At 41.8% G+C, this 18,848-nt stretch overlaps 1 protein-coding gene across 2 annotated transcripts in view; it reads left to right on the top strand.

Annotated features, from left to right (window-relative positions):
* cemip2 (cell migration inducing hyaluronidase 2) overlaps positions 1-18,848 on the top strand; it is a 32,060-nt gene continuing 13,212 nt past the window's right edge. For both annotated transcript variants that reach the window (XM_074638316.1, XM_074638317.1), the window contains exons 1-10: positions 1-157; positions 5,834-6,181; positions 6,362-6,502; positions 6,685-7,252; positions 10,404-10,573; positions 11,595-11,786; positions 14,070-14,236; positions 15,585-15,797; positions 17,143-17,348; positions 18,575-18,644. In XM_074638316.1, coding sequence (XP_074494417.1) covers positions 5,848-6,181; positions 6,362-6,502; positions 6,685-7,252; positions 10,404-10,573; positions 11,595-11,786; positions 14,070-14,236; positions 15,585-15,797; positions 17,143-17,348; positions 18,575-18,644 — 2,061 coding nt within the window. In that variant the 5' untranslated portion in view covers positions 1-157; positions 5,834-5,847. The remainder of the gene's footprint in view (positions 158-5,833; positions 6,182-6,361; positions 6,503-6,684; positions 7,253-10,403; positions 10,574-11,594; positions 11,787-14,069; positions 14,237-15,584; positions 15,798-17,142; positions 17,349-18,574; positions 18,645-18,848) is intronic.

The following is an 18,848-nucleotide window of genomic DNA, read 5'->3' as shown; positions in this document are numbered from 1 at the left end:
AGAAAAAGTATATAAAAAGGGGACACGGGAAAGCAAACTTTGCAAGGGTGAGAACTTATTCACCACCACCACCATCACCACCAGCAGCACCGGGTCAGCGCTTTAAACGGCGGATGGACAGAGCGGGAGAGCAGCAGGACAGTCTCACCACCGGTAGGTCCGAGCTCACCGACCCACCGGTCACATTGTCTCCGTGTCTGTCTGTCTGTCAACCGGTGGGGTTGGTAGAGGATTCACCGGGGGAAACTTTGATTTATTGTCTTGTGAAGAGGCTCCTCGTGAGGGTTTAATAAGCTAGTAAAACGTGACAATTAGTGCTTTTAAGGGTGTGTGTCTAACGATACGTGTTCCATCCGCAAGTTAACGTTACCTTAAAGGTCCAATATCGTGCTCATTTTCAGGTTCATACTTGTATTTTGTGTTTCTACTAGAACATGTTTACATGCTGTAATGTTAAAAAAACAACTTTATTTTCCTCATACTGTCTGCCTGAATATGCCGGTATTTACCCTCTGTCTGAAACGCTCGGTTTTAGTGCATTTCAATGGAATTGAGGCAACAGCTTGGGTCCATGTGTACTTCCTGTTAGCTGATGTCATTAACATACACTGCAACCAGGAATAAACTGGGACACATTTAGAATTTTTATGTTTAAAACTGCGTAAAGGGGTCTAAATATTGTATATTTGTGACATCACAAATGGACAGAAATCCTGACAGCTTGTTTCAAATGCAGAGTTTCTGAATACGGGCTGTGTGTATTTCTCTGTGGATTGAGTGTTTTGATACTTTCACAGTATTTATATGGCACTTAAACCTGCTTTATAATAAAAAAAACATGAAAATCTCACTTTTTTATACTATGTCCCCTTTAACTGTCAAAGTGGAGAAAACCCACTTATAACGAAACTGTGTTTTAATATTTTAAGTTAACATATACTGTGTGACATGTACCACGTGTTATCCTTTAGGTTTTCAATTTTGCGGGGATATGTCGATGATATACTATCCAGTAACTAGTTACCCTTTAAAATATATAGTATTAACCTAGCTAGCTAGTAACGTTATGCTTCTTGAACCGTGAAGAAAGGTGTTGTGTGGAAGCTGTGTGGAAATCACTTCGGGCCACAACAAGCCCGTAAATCAACACAAGTAATGAAATCCTCCCCTTTAACACACCTTATTTCACCTCGTTATTAAAGCTGCAGTGGGTAGAAACGGAGCAAATGTGATTATATCCTGACAGTAGTGCATGAGACAGGTAATCTGGAAAAAAAATCATGTGTCAATCCCGACCGACTTTACTGTATTTCAGAGGCTGTAGCAGGCTCAGTTTTAGAGCCAGAGTGAAGTTACTAATATCATATGAACCTAGAAAACCTAAGGAATACACTGGTACCATGTATCACACTATAGCTTGTCGGGAAGGAGGGTTAAAGTGCTAAAGTACCGCTAAATAACGCTCCAAAGTTGGGGTACATTTTGGCGAGGAAAAACTGGAATGGACATTTTCAAAAGGGTTCCTTGACCTCTGACCTCAAGATATGTGAATGAAAATGGGTTTTATTGGTACCCACAAGTCTCCCCTTTACATACATGTCCACTTTATGATAATCACACGCAGTTTTGGGCAAACACCGTGCAGTTTTTTATTTTCGCCTATTCTAAAATGATGTGTTTGAATATTTCTGCATACTGCAAACAGTCTTTGAATTGCATAAATTGTGTGTCACTGTAAAGCTGAGACTCTTGTGGATCCAATGAGCCCAACTGTATTCATGTGCGATGATGTTAGTCCCCATAGTAGCCAATTCATTGTAGTGAGACCTTTTTTTTAAAACTTGACCTCACTGCTGTATAAAATGACCTGTGGTGACCTCAAGGATAATTACAGCCTCATGAAACTTTACAGCTACAAACTAGAGACCTAGAGCATTCAGAGGATGGGTGGCTTCCCTAGCTAGATTGACAATAAGGGGGTTTCTGAGCAGTTTCCAGAACAGAAGTGCTTGCCATCCAAATGCTGAAAAATGCAATTCTCGCAGAAATCTCCAAATGTCAAAAGTTTTTGACACTAAATCACAGCATGGATTTTTCTATGGTGTTCCTCAAGGTCTTGGTGTCTTATTGTGGTGTTTTGGAGCGATTATTGATCATATTTGATCAATTCTCGAGTGGTAAAAAGTGGTTAAATTCAGCACCAAATCTGTGTAACAAATGGTATCAACCCAAAAATTGCTTCAACAACTAATGAGACATAAGTGAGCATGGCAATGCCCATCATCTTCTATCATAATGTTCTTAGCCCTTATACACTTTCAAAATGTATTTTAATAATTCATTAATTATTTTTTTTAAATTCTGATTTATGAGTAGAACAATTTGACACACAATGCTGAGCTGCATCTCAAATTCATCTTCAGGTTCCCAGCTTTCAGATGATGTACACCACTTCTATGTGACATCTACTGTTGACCTGTTAAACACCCCCTGTCCTCCCCTTAAAAAGACAAAAATGTGTCTATTGTGGGTCTCAGAAGGTTAATATACACAACACGTGGGTACTGTTTGTTACACTGCCAATGTCGATTTCCAAAGTACAGGATGATTTTACAGCTGAGGAATGTGTGATGGTCTGTCCCGCTTTGACTCCAGTCCAGTGTTTCCCCCAAACATCTGTTTGATATTCAGTAGCTCTGAAATCAGGAAAATATGAGCGTGAGGAAGGCCATGAGTGAGTCCCTAGTTTTTAGGAAATACATGAGGTCCATGAGAAGCCTTGTAATGAGTGTATTTTCCAGAAGTTGTTGAATAGCCCCAAGGTGCGTAAGTCCACATCTCTTTGTGCTCTGACAGGTCAGTTAGTAGCAGGGGAGCAGGACCAGCTTGGCCCTTTTTTTATGGTGAGGAATGTGAATAAAAACATAGCCTGAGATAGGGTTGTAAAAAAGACTGATGCCTGGGGATCATCCCATCACAGGGCTCCCACTGAGTCCGTCTGATGCAGGGCACAGACCGTGAGAATATAAACATCTAAAAGAAAGGGTAATGAGCATGTCTTTCTTGATTACATTCCAGTTTAGGTTTGGAGAATTATCAGTCTTAAGAGGAATGGTTCAGAGACACTATAATGGGATGATTCAGGTTGAAGTGGGTGAAACGGCTGCTGTTGGGCTCAGCTTATATTGTGGCCTAACTAAATGACTGAGCCCTTGTTGAGCAGCCCTTGAATGTACATTGCTTTGTTTATGAGTTGAAGAGGTTTGTTGTGCTCTGGGCTAAAATGATGACTAATTGGCTTGGCAAGACAATGTGTTGTGTGTGTGTGTGTCTGTGGATTGGCACGGGAGTGTACGTGAGTCTGTCCACATATTTGTGTGTGAAGCACTGATACACATTCTGATGATTTACAGTCTGAAAGTCATCACTTTCAGGCTCTCTTTGGTTTAAGGGATGCACCCATCCAACTGTTTCAGTCCCGAGACGATAGTGATACCTGGGCTTTGGGTATCGGCCGATACAGAGTACCGATCTGATACCAGTGTTTAATTAATAAGCTGTATGACTCACTGTGTGGAAGTGACTGGGATCATTCATTTATTATACCCCCGCGACAGCGTAGTCGGGGGTATATAGCCCTCCGTGTGTCCGTCCTTCCGTCCGCCCTCGTGTACGGAGCAGAACTCGGAAACTATTTCACTTAGGAACTTCACATTTGGTATGATGGTTAACAGTGTGCTGTAGTTCTGCCTTTTGGGGGTAAGAAGTCCAGGATGCCCTACATTTTTGATAATAACAAGCTAGATTGTGCTCAATAGACAAATGCCATTAGTTCCAAAAGGGGAAAACCTTTGGCCCTACTTTAGTAGGGGTCAAGCAGTGAGCGACGGTATGTGAGCCATGCTCACTTTTGCCTTGTTTGTTAAGCAACATCAGGCTTGACCTAAACATGTCTTTCCTAACTTTGTCAAACTAAATATGACAAATGAATACATATAGAAATTTACAGAATTGTTATTTATCATTAGAATAATAATTCGTACACCTGGAATAGGAATTACAATTCAAGTCTATAATGTATATAGTATATAAACATAGAAATTGAATAGATCGTCCCCATTGTCACCGATATCTGATCCAACTATTTGAGTCAGTATCAGCCCAATATCCGATCCAGTATCGGACAGTTGTTGCACTTTTGAACTTTTAACAACCTCTTAAAAAGACTGCAGAATCTCAACGTGTGAACGTTTCAACTTGCTGACTTTATGTAAGGGAAGATTAGACCTGTAGTAGCAAGAAGTAATGTCATTACAGTGGTACAGGGTGTTTGTGTTAGAGAAAAGTGCCATTGAAGCCTTTTTCTCTGCAGTGTCATTTCCTGTACCCCTGCGTGTTTGTGTGTACAGGTGTGTGTCCATATGACCTTTTCCGTGTGTGTGTGTGTGTGTGTATGTCCTAGGCTTCAGTTCATTTTGTGCTACCTCCTCCAGTTGTGTGAAATAAAGTCAGCGCAGACACGAGCTGGCACTCTCCTCCTTTCCTACTGTAATTGGTGCCATCTGTTTTTGCAGTGTTAACATAGTTTGAGGAATGTTGCGATCCATTATTCACAACCTCCTTCGTTGCCGTGGACAAGAGCAGCCAATCTCAGTCTGTCCTAGCCAAACCAGCCAGAGGAGAAGCTGACCATTGTTGAGTAATAGATTAATTTCTTTTTAAGACCCACACCCTGGATCTTTACCCACCACGGATGAGATGCTCTAAGGGTTATTGCCTGTTTCCCAAGAATCAGCCCTTTTTTCTTCCTTCACCTCCTACTGTTTTTACTCTCACTTTATGTGCTCTTTTAGTGTCTTCTTCCTCCCTCTTGACCTCTTCTGCCTGACCTCTTTTTCCCCCCTTTTATGCCTCACCCCTTAACACATCATTTTACTATTTTACCAACTTCTGCCTACAATTTATGCTTTAAACTGTGTGTTATTCAAATAGTTTTGCTGACAACAAACCAATGACTTCAGTTTGAAAAGAATCAAGCTGCCATCAAAGTAACATTTAGTTTTTTAAGTTAATACAACATTGGATGTGAGAGACAGTGCAAAAGTAAATCTATTTGTTGTTAGTCTTTGACAGTAGTCCCAATGCCACTTTTCTGAGTATCCCAAAAAACATCCTCAGTTAACCCTTGTGTGGTGTTTGAGGTCTGTGGGACCCCAGACTCATTGGCCTTGGCTCATTTTCTATGAAGAACATATAAAAGAGAACATTTTTCAATGACTGCACATTGTACTGAGTTTTGTCTTTCTGCTCCTGCTGTTCCCGCATGAGGTTGTTTCATTTCAAGCACAGACACCTGTCTGCTCCCACATTCCCGCACATTTTACCCTCTGTCTTGCGGGAACTAGTCTATATTTTCTTACACTATATCCCAGCTGCAAATTGGCTGTGTGGCTCCTTATCGCAATCGATCAAGATGGCAAAAAGACTCTCCGCTCAGAGGGCTTTAGAAATGATTTTAGAAGAGAGAGAACTTTTGGAAGATGAAGATGAAGAGGAAGAGTTTTCAGAATATTAGGATCACATTTCTGTCAATTCAGAGTCTGACAATGAGTATGATGAAGAGGATGAGACTGTCCATCAGGCAGCTCAAAGACGAGCCCCTCAGCAGCCAGCAAGTGGAGAAATATGGATGTCAAAAAATGTGTAAAAGCTGTATTGATTTAAAAACCCAATAATGGGGTGGGTCCAACAGACCGGCGGACATTGGCTGAGTAACAAAAACATGAACACCACACAAGGGTTAATCCACAGTCATTTTTCTCCTCTCAGGTAGCAGACACGTATACCATGCCGACGAGTGATGGGCCCAGCCGCTTCCCGGTCTTTGTGGCTCCGTCCCACGTCACCCACCAGAGGTCTCCAGGTTATGTCCCCGGGCGGGTGGCTCCAGTCCGTTCGCCACCACCTGCCAAAGCTCCACCGCCTCCTCCGATAAAACCTCACGGCCCCCCGCCTGAGCGTAGAGCCACTTTCAACCTGTCAGAGGAGAACCAGCGTAGGGTGCTCGCTCAGAGCCTCCGACAAAGAAAGAACACATTGATCTGTTTCGGAGTGTCGATGGGGGCTTTCTTCCTCACCCTCATCCTGGTCCTTACTCTCACAAGTGGAGATGTGTTGGACGGTCAGTATTATGAATTACTAATTCAGATGTTTAGGTTTTTTTCTTTTTTAAATATATATCTCTTTATGTAACCCATGGCTTCTCAACTTGCTGCATGTGCTCCCTGCTCCATCTGTGTATATATCCCTGTCTAATAAGCATGAGGTTCTGTAATTTATCACTGATTGGTCATGTTTGCAGAGAATTGTCCGGACCACAACCTATCCCTTAGTAGCTGGAACCCAGGCCACCATCCAGGGAAGGCTGTTATCGTCAGGAGGGGACATTTGTTTAGATTGGATGCTTCTGCTACCTTCCATACACTAACCATCCAGTCAGGAGGTAAGCACACCAAGGTGCATTATTTGTAGCATTTTGAGTTGTAACATTGATTGTTTTCACGTTTATGTAATATATTTAATATATGAGAAGTGACATCGTTCAGCAGGTCAAGTTCAGCTTGTGGATGTGAGGATGTAACATACAGCACAAAATAACTTGTGATTTTCGCTGCCTCTTCACAGGTCAGGTAGTGTTTGCAGACAACGCTGACGGCTCCAAAAACATAACCTTGAGAACACGTCACATCCTTATAGAAGACGGTGGAGCCCTGCACATCGGTGCTCCCAAATGTCGCTACCGTTCTCGAGCCACCATTGCACTCGTGGGCCGCTCTGACGACAAGGCAGTCCCTGAAGTGCCTGAAATGGGCCGCAAGTTCATAGGCGTCATGAGCGGCGGGACTCTGGAGCTACACGGTACTGAGAGAGTTTCCTGGTCCCTGCTGACCCGAAGTGTCCCGGCCTCCGGTCTGGCCACAGGGGATTATTCCTTCCAGCGGAACTTCAGCCGGGGGATCAACTTACGCGTGTTGGACCAAGACACAGCCGCTGTGCTGGTGTCTGAACGCTACGACACACACGAGTCTCGTAATGACAGTCGGCAGCTCACCCAGCTGCTGCGGACCCTGCCGGCGGGCCGCATTGTCACACTGGCTGTAGGAGACTCAGCTGTCAAAAGTCTTCTGGATGAAACTAAGAAGGCCATTGAAGAGAAGCTCGGCAGCAGCTTTGTCAATGATCTCAAATACAGGTAAATAATGCCAAATTATGAATATGGGAAATGTTGTACAGACTTCTAAATTATTTGTTTTTCAAATCAAATAATGAAACTACTCAAGGATTGTTTGTTGATGTTGCCCTGACGAGTGTGTCTGTTGTCAAACTGTGTCAAAGTATGCGTGAGTGGGGTTTGTGTCCCAGCTGTGTTGCAGAATGTGCCAGCTCTTGGAGAGTTTATGTTGGTTCTCCATGGTGAGTTGTCTCCGCAAGTCTTTGGGAGTGTTTTGTTTATTCTCGGTCTCCTGGGGCTGATAAAGACGGTTAATGTGTTTTCGTTTAACCACTAAAGTGAGACCCCTCACTTAGATGGACTGACAATACCAGCATTGTGTTCCATGTTCACCCTCCTTGGGAAAAGTCCTCTTTCATGTATCTTTCTTTTCGTTTGTGATGTTCCCCTGAATTGTTCCTAGTTATTCCTCTTCCTGTCTCCCCTGTGTTTCCGCTATATCACGCTATGCCAGAAAAGGAAGCACGTACAGGATAATGGGGTTACGGTCAGAGAGTTTCCAGGATTTGTGCAAAATGTGGCGATTCAGGCGATTTTATGTGTGTCATGCAAAAGGACAGTTACTGGAGGTTTGAGGTTTGTCCTGTCCACATGGGCTAATGTTTTCTTTAAGCTCATAAAGTGAGATAATTGGATTTTAACTTTACATGACATTAGATCTTATGTTACCACCACTCAACCACATCTATGCACACAAGGTTCTTTCAATGGAAAGTCGAAGTGCAGCATTTCACTCCGAGTTATTTGTAGCTCGGCCTGTTTTGGTCCTTGGTTGACTGAAAAGCCAAGTGCTACGCCAGATTCTCCAGTGTCACATTTCGTCTAAGGGGGTGGGTGCCAAGTCTGCAAACAAATCCCCCTCAAATAGATCAGACGATAGAGCCCTGCGTTGTGTGTATGTGTGTGTGTGTGTGTGTACCAATAAGTTAACGGTGTACACTCTCTTCTTATCCTGTCACCATTTATTGGAGTGGTGAGTTTTATCTTAGCTTTCTATGGATTTGCTTGTAGGAGGAGGAAACACATAGCACACATTTATGAGAGAGCATGCAGTTTAATGTCTCGTTAAAGTCACATAATGTTTGGCTGAGTGATTCTAGGCTGAAAGAGTAAAGGCGTCTGACCTATAGGATTGAGCGTAATGATGAAGTGTAGATATGACCTGTTATGGCGTGTTGCAGACAAACAGCAGGGAATATAGCGGGAACAGACTTGGAAACTAATTGTGGTGCTTGTTTTTTGTTTGTTTTTCTTATTTTGCATCAGTGCTGTAACACCATGCATACCTGTGTGCCCAAGGGCATGTTTCATCAACCTCTTTAACCCCTCGTGATCTCCAACTTATGGTTGATTTAATATAAACAATAATAAACTAGCGCATTACAACAACACCTTTGAATAATAGTTTGATCTCAGGGGGCGTCAACCATCCTTCCTTCCACAGTTCCATGAATGTGTTGGCTCCTGCCTCGTGCCTGTTAACCCCACTGTCTTTAATCTTTATCTCTCAGGAGAGCACTCAAACACGCGTTCATGCCGGCCTGTAGTGAATTCACCTCTTGCCTCCATGCGTTTGCTATTTCCCGTAAAACAATGAGGTTGTTAAAATGGTGTATCAAGGATGTAGCAAAAGGAAAAAGGGAAACAACCACTCCTTCTGAACGGAGAAAGCCACACACTGGGGCTGTAATGACAGTGTGGATCTCCAGATGGATCCTGTTTGCGGATCAGTGGGGTCTTTCATCCACATCTTTTAGGTTGTGATTATTAGGATTCAGAACTCACTCTGTTGTTGTTTTTTGTGATTTAATTATTCCAAAGATAGTTCTCCAAGGAGTAGATTGAGCGTTTAACTGCTTTTGTATTGTGTTCAAATGTGCAGTGAGTTGACTTCAGATCATCCTAGTGTAACCTACTGAAATTGCCTACCCAAATATGATTCCATAGTTTTGAAAATAGGTTAAATTATGTGAGAAGGTCATGTCGGTCAGGGTCAGTTTAAAGGTCAAGTGTTTAAAGGTCATGCCATAGGTTAGAACAATGGTGTAAAAATATTATTATATCCATGAATAGCGAAAAGGCTTTAAACTTGTTTGAACTCATTCAACTAATGCTAGACAAAAAAAAGAGTAAAAAGTCATTCTTAAGATGCTAAGGACATGACATTTGAAACAACCAAGGCTCCAAGTCTCGTTACACTGCCTTGTTTTAGGTCATACGCCCTCAAAAGCACGCCCAATCCCTTTTGTCATCCACACCCTCAAGCTCAAATGATTTTGGCCAATCTTTCTTATTTAATCAGTGTAATCTCATTCAAAAATAATTTTCTTGACATTCCTGCGTTATAATACAGAAAGCAACGGAGTGAGAAGGGAGGATTTGGAGCAAAAGTAAAAAGTTGGATTTGAAAGAAGTTTGGGATGTGGCAAGTACGCCCATTATTCCTCTGAGCCATATGAACACCCTTCCTGAAATCCCCTGTTGTCATTTTTATAATTATCTCAACGTTTCTGATATCCTACTTCTCATTGTCTTTTTATTATCACATGACATTCACTCTGGTTTTCAGCTGCTTCAGGCTCTGCCTTCAGGGCATTACACTAGTGATGACTAGTTTAATCTCTTTTTCAGATACACCACGTACGTCTCTAAGTGTTTGTTTTCATCTGTAGTATCCATAGTCTCAGTAGAAGAGGTTTGGGTGTGTGATCGACACATCTTCATCCTGATGCCTCATGATGACTCAAACACAGAAACTTTATCATGCAGTTCAGGTCCCACCCTTTAGATGACTAGCTCTCGCATCTGTGAGATATTACGTAAACCTGATTTGAATGTCCTTTTGACAATTTCACTGAGACTGGTCCACTAATTCTGGTGCTTCCTCAAGCTACTGCAGCTACCATCACCTTTCAGTGGCTTAACATGATGGTTAAGGTCGTCTGTCATAAATAATGGGTCATGTTTGGTGCATTATATTCTCATCAATAGCATTTCACATAAAACTGCAAGACTATGACAAGGATGTGTGAAACTTGTCTATGTACTGTCATGTCTGAAAATGTCTCCCTCTCCTTTCTGTCTTTTCTTTTCATCCCTCTGGTCTCTCCAGACAGGCGTGGGCTTTGGTCTCGGTCGTAGGTGGTGGTAACACGTCATGCTCAGAGGACGTTAGGGAACATGAAAACCATGACACAGGAGGGAGAGCTCTGGTAAGCCGGAACTTCACCACCGTGGACGGAGTGGCCTTCTCGGTCACCGCCTACAGCGAGTGGAAGAATGGTGAGAAACGGATTATGACGGTATCAATTTCAAAACCAGTTTGAACTACATGGTTCAGTGTTGGCAGCAATTAGACATTATATAGCAATTGGACAGTTATTTTAGTGCTTAGTTTATGCCTTCTGTCATTTTGTGTAGGTCTTCTAAGTTTGATGCTATTTGTCTGTAGTTATTCACAATAACAGGCTTCAGTAGCATGGAAGCAGTCCAGGTGAAATGGACAGGTCTCTCTTGCTTTGAAGTGGTAAACAGTTAGGAGAGAGGTGACAGGTTGAGGAATGAGGTTTACCACGTGCCAACTCCTTTACAGATCAATCATCTGAACATGAAAGACATTCTTGTGCCTGAGTGGGTGACAGTGGTTTTGTGACCATACCGTTATGACAGATCTTCAGATAGATGTAACGGTATATGTGTGTGGTTTGGGTGAGGAACTAATACACCCGCTGTCTTTCTTTATGCGATTGTGCATACCCACACCTTGTAAAATACATTTTGACAGTGACTCAACGTGGAACATAAGGGGGAAAATGATGGTTTCCTGGGGTTATCTAACCGTCTTTACATAATTATTTTGGTTGATATTACCCACAACGGAACAATATTAATAACTTCTGTACACAAACATTTAATTTATTTTCTTTGCTTCACAATATCTCAATGGTTATTGAGCTATTTATAAGCCAGAATCTTAATTGTGATTTAGTGATAAATTACTTCACTATTCAGTACTGTAGAAGAACAACAAATTAGACTACTATTTAGTATCTTTTATTCCATGTTATCCTCGTGTGTTTCCTCCTTATTTGACAGGTATTACAAATAGATGGACTAATCTTAGTGTAATATTATTTTTACTACAGTTGTTATGGAAACATTTAAGTTCACGTAAGGATATTTATTTTTGTTCTTACTTGAAAAGATCCTTTATTGCTAGAGATAATACATATGTATACTATTTTAGTTTCTAGTCCTTCCTGTTTCTTTTAAATGAAGTGCTATGCCGCCCCTTCCCCCCTAGGTTTCCCCATCTCAGGCTTCCAGATGGATGCTGTGGACCAGGTGGTGCTGAACCTGCAGGACGAAGTGCAGCAGACCTGGCAACCCGGTGATCAGATTGTAGTTGCCAGCACGGACTACTCCATGCACCAGGCTGAAGAGTTTACTTTATTGCCCTGCTCTCACTGCAGCAGCAGGCAGGTCAGGCTACAAGGTGAGAGAAAGGCCAGTGGTGTGTGTGTGTGTGTGTGTGTGTATTGAGAGAATAGGGTTGGTTGCCCTGGCTGCAAACTAAAACTGTCTTTGTATGTGTCAGTGTTTGTCCTTTGAGGGCCCACTCCTTTCATGTGTGCGGCTTCTAGTCTGACTCCAGCTTTGTACTGCCTGTGCCATTTTGAGCTATACAGTTCTTGTAAAACTCAGACTCATGACCAGTGTTGTGCCAGCAGCAAAAGAAGACATTATAGTCAATAAATGTGATTAGCAGATGTGCTACTAATCCTGACATCCAGAGAGATCTAATTTCCTGTCCAGCTGTTATAGTGATGTAAGATTAGATTAGTGGAGGAAGCTAAAAAGAGACTGTCAGCTTATGTTTTTATAGTAACCTCATCTTATAATAACCAGTGGTTGTATGGATTTAGAGACCGCCTCTGCTTCACATCCTCCTACATTCATCTGCTCCTCTAATGTTGTTTTCTTACAATCTGTTTGGTGCTTTTTGTCTATCTCTCTATCTGATATATTTCCTGATCCCATTCCTCTGTTGTCAACAAATTGCCAACTCCCTTCCTGAAGAGAAGGGTGCATTAGTGTGAATGTGTGCGTGCCTAGTTTTTGAGGAAGGGCTGAGCAGCTGGAGTACTGCTGTGCGTTATCGTTGGCAGCTGCACCCTGTGGGCACGGGTACTTTCCAAAGAGCTGATAATGTTTTGTTTCATATGTATTTGATTACTTTTGCTTTTACATGTCTATTATTTTGGTTGGTTGGTTTTGGGGTGTGGGTAGTTGTTTATGTTTAAGTGTGCGCTGCTTAGGCATACTTCCTGTGGTTGACAATTGGAAGCCCACCATTTCCAGAAATAAATGACCTTAGTTTAGTTTAAAAGCCACTTCCTATTTGTTTCCACATTTTATATTAAGCTGGTATTTTAGTGAAACGGTTTGGGTCTCTGTATGACCTCAGAAAGGTTCCACAAAAATCTGAAGGGAAATTGTGTCATGCTATTCAGCAAAACTAAACGAGTGTTCATGTTCTTCTTCTGCTTTAATTGGATGAGATGGAATGCAGCGGTTGATATTTGTAATCATACAAAATAATGACTTGCACTTTTTCCAGGTTTTGTCCAATTGTGCACCAGATTTAATCTTTAACCTCTTCCACTCCGGCGCCCCTCGGCCGACTTTACTGTCTATCAGAGGCTGTAGCAGGCTCAGGTTTTAGAGCTATCATGTCATGCTAGCATGTCGGGAAGGAAGCTAAATAATGCTCAGAATTTAGGCTAAATTTTGGCGAGGAAAAACTGGCATGGCAATTTTCAAAGGGGTCCCTTGACCTCTGACCTCAAGATACGTGAATGAAAATGGGTTCTATGGATACCCACAAGTCTTCCCTTTACAGACATGTCCACCTTATGATAATCCCATGCAGTTTTGGCCAAAAACAATGCAATTTTTGCATGCAGTATGTGTCATTTTTGCCTATTCTAAAATGGTTTCTGCATAGTGGGGTCCCTGAACAGTCTTGGAATTGCACAAATTAGGTATAACTGGAAAGCTGAGACTCTTGTGGATTCAATGAGCCCAGTTGTATTCATGTGTGATGATGTTAGTCCCCATAGTAGCCACTTCATTGTAGTGAGATCATTTTTTGAAACTTGGCCTCACTGTATAAAATGACCTGTGGTGACCTCTAGGATAATCACAGCCTCATTAAACTTTACAGCTACAAACAAGAGATCTAGAGCATTCAGAGGATGGGTGGCTTTGCTAGGTAGACTGACAATAGGGGTTTCTGAGCAGTTTCCAGAACAGAAGTGCTCGCCATACAGTCGCAGAAAAATGCAATTCTCGCAGAAATCTCCAATTGTCAAATGTTTTTGACACTAAAACACAGCATGGATTTTTATATGGTGTTCCTCAAGGTCTTGGTGTCTTAATGTGGTATTTTGGAGGGATTATCAATCTGTTGACACTTTCAAAATATATTTTAATAATTAATTAATTATTTTTTTTATTTCTGATTTATGAGTAGAACAATTTGACACACTATGCTGAGCTGCATCTCAAATTCATCTTCAGGTTCCCAGCTTTCAGATGATGTACACCACTTCTATGTGAAACATACTGTTGACCTGCTGTCTCCCCCTAAACACCCCCTGTCCCCCCTTAAAAAAAGACAAAAAGGTGTCTATGAAAAGGGGGGGGAGTGAAAAAGGTTAGAATTGTCACCTTGTTGTAGCTAATAGCCAAAAATCTCCCTGTGTGTTCTGCCCAGGGAAGCCTCAGTATAACCATTGCGGAGAGATCATAGATGGGGTCGACATGCGTGCTGAAGTGGGTCTGCTCTCCAGAAACATTCTCATCTACGGAGAAATGGAAAACTTGTGCTACGGAAACGTGTGCCAGTTCTACAGCCACGACACCTATGGAGGCCACATCAAGGTGTGTCTTATGTGTGTGTGTGTGTGTGTGTGTGTGTGTGTGTGTGTGTGTTGTTGAAACTGTGCTTTATGTCTGTATTTGCTGATGTGTGTGTCTGCGTGTTTCAGCTTGACTTTACATTCCCTTTAAATGTCTCTGTGGCTGCAGTAATCTGCGTGACAGTTTCCATACTTCCATACTACTTCTCTCCCTCCCATTCTCTCTGTTTTTCTCCTCTCCGCCTCTACATGTCAAACTTTTATTTTTATGTAAAAGATACACAGTCTATAAAACGGAACAAACACTGAAAACATAAAACAGCTTAGGGTCAAACACGACCATAACTGGAACATCACATCCTCCCTAACCTACATGGGTCTCTGTATAGACAATGAGTTCACTGTAATTTGGTTAATGATGGTCCGACTTCATTCACTTTGGTGGCAAATACACAATAACATTCCTTAAGCTCTATGTAACTGACCCCCCTTGTGCTAAACAAAATAAACACTTTTCTTTTTTCTTTCCATCAGTTTTTTTTTTACCACATGTTACTGTCTCCAAGAAAAACACACTGACTAATATTACACAATGATTGACCCCCACCACCCAAACCAGCAGACCTCAACAATAGAGCCATCACACACATAGCAATCACCATTGCATATTCATTAGTCTGTTCTGTGAATATGTATGTACACTATATATGCATGAAAGAACTCATGCATATGCGTATCTTTGCATGGATGTACATACAGCAAGTATTTATATCTTGAGGCATCGTGTGCAGCGTATATACTGTAGAAACAATGAGATTATCAAAGTCTGCTTGTGTGTGTGTGTGGGGGGGGGGGGGGGGAGTTACAGTTAGCTGGAAGGATTGGCCAATACCTCCTTAACAGGAACCAGACTGTGTGGATTATGCCATGCCCGCAAAAAGACCTCCTAGGGAGAATCGTACAGCATATTTGTATTTATTAATTCATGTTTAACTTTATTTGCTCTTCAATTCATTTGTGTTTTGCATGTGTGCTTTGCTTCTATAATTCACTTATTCATCGAGAGGAACATCGGTGGTTTTGGCGCAATTTGACTCACTGGAGCACAATGCCAACAGAGCTACAGTTCATATCCCAGTGGGATCATAGACAAACATAGAGAATTGTACCTAAACCTTTAATTGGACCAGAGTGGGTAGACAGTTGGCCTACTTTTGTGGCATAATATGAACCTTGTGTTGCCCTCCACAAGGCCAGTATGATTTGCTTTAGCTCATTGTTCTTGCTTTATCGATTTTAAAATCACTCTCTCCTTTGCGACTTACCCTCCACTCTGGCCCTTCTTTGTTTTCTCTCTCCCGCACCGGAAGATTCTCAGTAACTTCTCATCAGTGCATCTGTCCCACGTGGAGCTGAAGAACATGGGCCAGCAGGGCGAGCAAGGCCGCTACCCCCTCCACTTCCACGTGTGCGGTGATGTGGACCAGAGGGGAGGCTACCGGGAACCCACCTATGTGGACGGACTCTCCATACACCACTCCTTCTCCCGCTGCCTCACCATCCACGCCACCAACGGTTTACTGGTTAGTAAAGTGTGTGTGATGAGCAAGTCTATAATATATGTGAGGACGAACAAAAGACAGCTGTAGATGCATGAAATCATCTGTTTATTTGGAGGATGTTTAAGACAGCTCTCACTAATAAGTACCATATGATGTTAGCTGTTGAATACTCATCATTACAGCCTCCATTGCTGGATTACTTTAATGGCTTGTTTCCTCCTTTCTTTTTCTTCCTCTCCCTCTCCTTCTTGTCCTTAATCTCTCTTTAAACCCTCCTGTCCCATACCTTTCTCCATTACAGAGTGATCTGTCTAGAACTCTCTTTGGAAAGAGACATAATAGTTTACAATTAGTCCCTTTCTTTGGACAAATGCAAATGTTTTTATAATTTTGCTGGATAAATGAAATCACATTACATGTTCACACAAGTAGGTCTGTCAACTGCAGAATCAAAGTTTGTGTGTGTGTGTGTGTGTGTGTTATGCTCCCTCTTGACGTCAAACAATGATGGGTTAGCTTGTGTCCTCGAGGCCATAGGATTTGAAAGCATTCTTCCTGCCTGCCTCGAGGAAATGGAATTTACAAAGTTTTGGATAACATTGTTTGCTGTTTTTCCTGTTTCCCATCTGCCACAATGGCCATGTGAATATTCTCTTGTTGTGTATCTTCTTCAACAACTGTCTTGATACCAATAATCTTTACATAGCTTCAGATGGGTTTAAGAAGAAAACAAATTAGGACCATTTCAGGAATTTAAGTTTTTATGGAGCCGGGCATATCTATCTTTCCTGTGGGTTGTTGATGATTCCAAGATGCACATGTTGTCTTAGCTAGGGATGCACTCAAATAGCTGGATCGGTTATCAGTGACAATGGGGCCAATCTAATCAATTCAATTCTATGTTTATATACTATATACATCATATACTGGAATATAAATTCCTGTTTAAATTTTGACCAAATTGTTGCTACATTAAAAAGGTTCACACTTGAATTGTAATTCCTGTTAATTTTTTAAGATTTTTTACCAAGTTGCTGGTGTACGATTTATTATTTCAATAATAAATAACAATTCAGTAAATTCTAATCTATGTTATAGATTATATTATAGATACATTTGTTATTTGTTAACACTTTGTTTTACAAAGTTTGGAAAGCAATGTTCAAGTCAGGCCTGATGTTGCCTTACACATAAAAGAATGATCCCAGTTACTTCCACACAGTGAGGCATACAGCTTATTAATTAAACACTGGTATCAGATCAGTACTCTGTATCAGCTGATACCCAAAACCCACGTATCGGTATCAGGACTGAAAAAGTCTCTTTCTCGTCTTTAATATCTAGCGGTCTTCTTTCTTTGACCCAGGTGAAGAACACCATAGGCTATGACACCTTGGGTCACTGTTTCTTCCTGGAGGATGGGATCGAGGAGCGCAACACTTTCTTCCACAACCTCGGCCTGCTGACCCGACCCGGGACTCTGCTGCCCACTGACCGCAATGACACCCTCTGCACCAGCATCAAGGACAAAGTCTACAAGGGCTACACTCCTTCGCCCAGCACGGAGTGCAAGTAAGAGATTAGGATAGTGACATTGTGTGTTTTTGTTTGGAGATAGGAGTGCAGAGTGAACTCATAAAAGACAACTTGAGTTTCTATGAGTAATTACAGTGCATTGCTCAACAACCACTGCAAGTCAAGAACTTAGGATAATGACTTGTGCTTTCTTACTTTACAATACTGAACAGTTATATCATTGGTGTGTAACAAAGAGTGGGTGTAACAATCAATTATTTACCAGTGTATGTACTGAATATATGTTCACACACCCATCAGAGTGAAATAGCAGTCTTGACAGTTTTTAACATCGGCCACAGATCCATAACTGTAAGTAAACACACAGGTTTAGAAAACAGAAACACAATGTGGACTGTGCAGACTTTCTGAACCATCATGTACACATGGAGGATCATTTATTACACTTAAGAGAAAGAGGCTATTTCTTTGGCTGCTGCCATTCAGAGACCCTGGAGTTTTGTTAAGCATAAGACTGAGGATAATTGTAATGACAGATAATAGTGGGGACACTGCAAAGGCACTTGCCAAGCCCTGAGAGCTGCGAATAAGCCAACATCTTGACTGTAAAGCAGCTTGATATGTAGGAAGGGAAATATAGTAGATACTGAGCAGCTGCCTTATCTTTGAAAACACTGACCAGGAAATGATTTTTGTCACTTTTTAATCTCCCACACTGACCTTAAAGTCTTTGACTCTGAGTCAGTGTCTGTGAGGGAAACCTGGTGATAGTGCAGATATACTCGGAGAGAAGACGGAGTGTCCATGTCCATGTGAAAGAGATACTGTAGTTAGTATTAGTATGCGCGAGAGATATTGGCAGGGTGGTTTTATCCATGCAATAACAACCGTTACTCTCCACGGGATGTTTTTATGTTGAAGCAAGAACAAGAAAAGTGCCTCCGTGAGAGAAGCAACAAGGCCTGTTTCCAGGAGTTTGAGTGTGTGTGTGTGTGTGTGTGTGTGTGTGTGTGTGTGTGTGTGTGTGTGTGTGTGTGTGTGTGTGCGTGTGTTGGCAGAGCTGTCCCTGTCCAGGGTTTACGTTGGAGAGGTAGATTATTGAGGGGATTTTAAAAGATCACAGGACTCTTTGATCTCGGTCTTCTGCTTCTTAAGTCATAGTCTCGGTTATGCCAAGGTACTGCCTTTTTTAATATCTTTCCCTGCACTCATGTCTGTGTGTACTATGTCTTTGTCTGTGTGGTGGTGGGGGTGTTTTCCAGGGCAGTTTCAACGTTCTGGATCGCCAACCCCAACAACAATCTCATCAGCAATGCAGCCGCTGGTTCTCAGGTAATAACATCAGGGTTACGTAAGAAAACAGCTTCAGCTTTTTAGAGGTGATTAATAAAAGAAAAATGAATTATCAACAAGGAGAGCCCCTTCTTCCTTTATGGTATGTAGTATATTGTGTGACGCTGCCATGGCTTTGGTGTTCCTGAACTTTACATAATGAAAATTGAAGATGCTCATAACAAATTGATCCGTCAATAAAAT

This window comes from Sebastes fasciatus, chromosome 6 (genome assembly GCF_043250625.1).
Source record: "Sebastes fasciatus isolate fSebFas1 chromosome 6, fSebFas1.pri, whole genome shotgun sequence".
Taxonomy (NCBI): domain Eukaryota; kingdom Metazoa; phylum Chordata; class Actinopteri; order Perciformes; family Sebastidae; genus Sebastes; species Sebastes fasciatus.
Note: the sequence above shows the minus strand (reverse complement) of the source record. Positions and strands in the feature narration are given on the sequence as shown.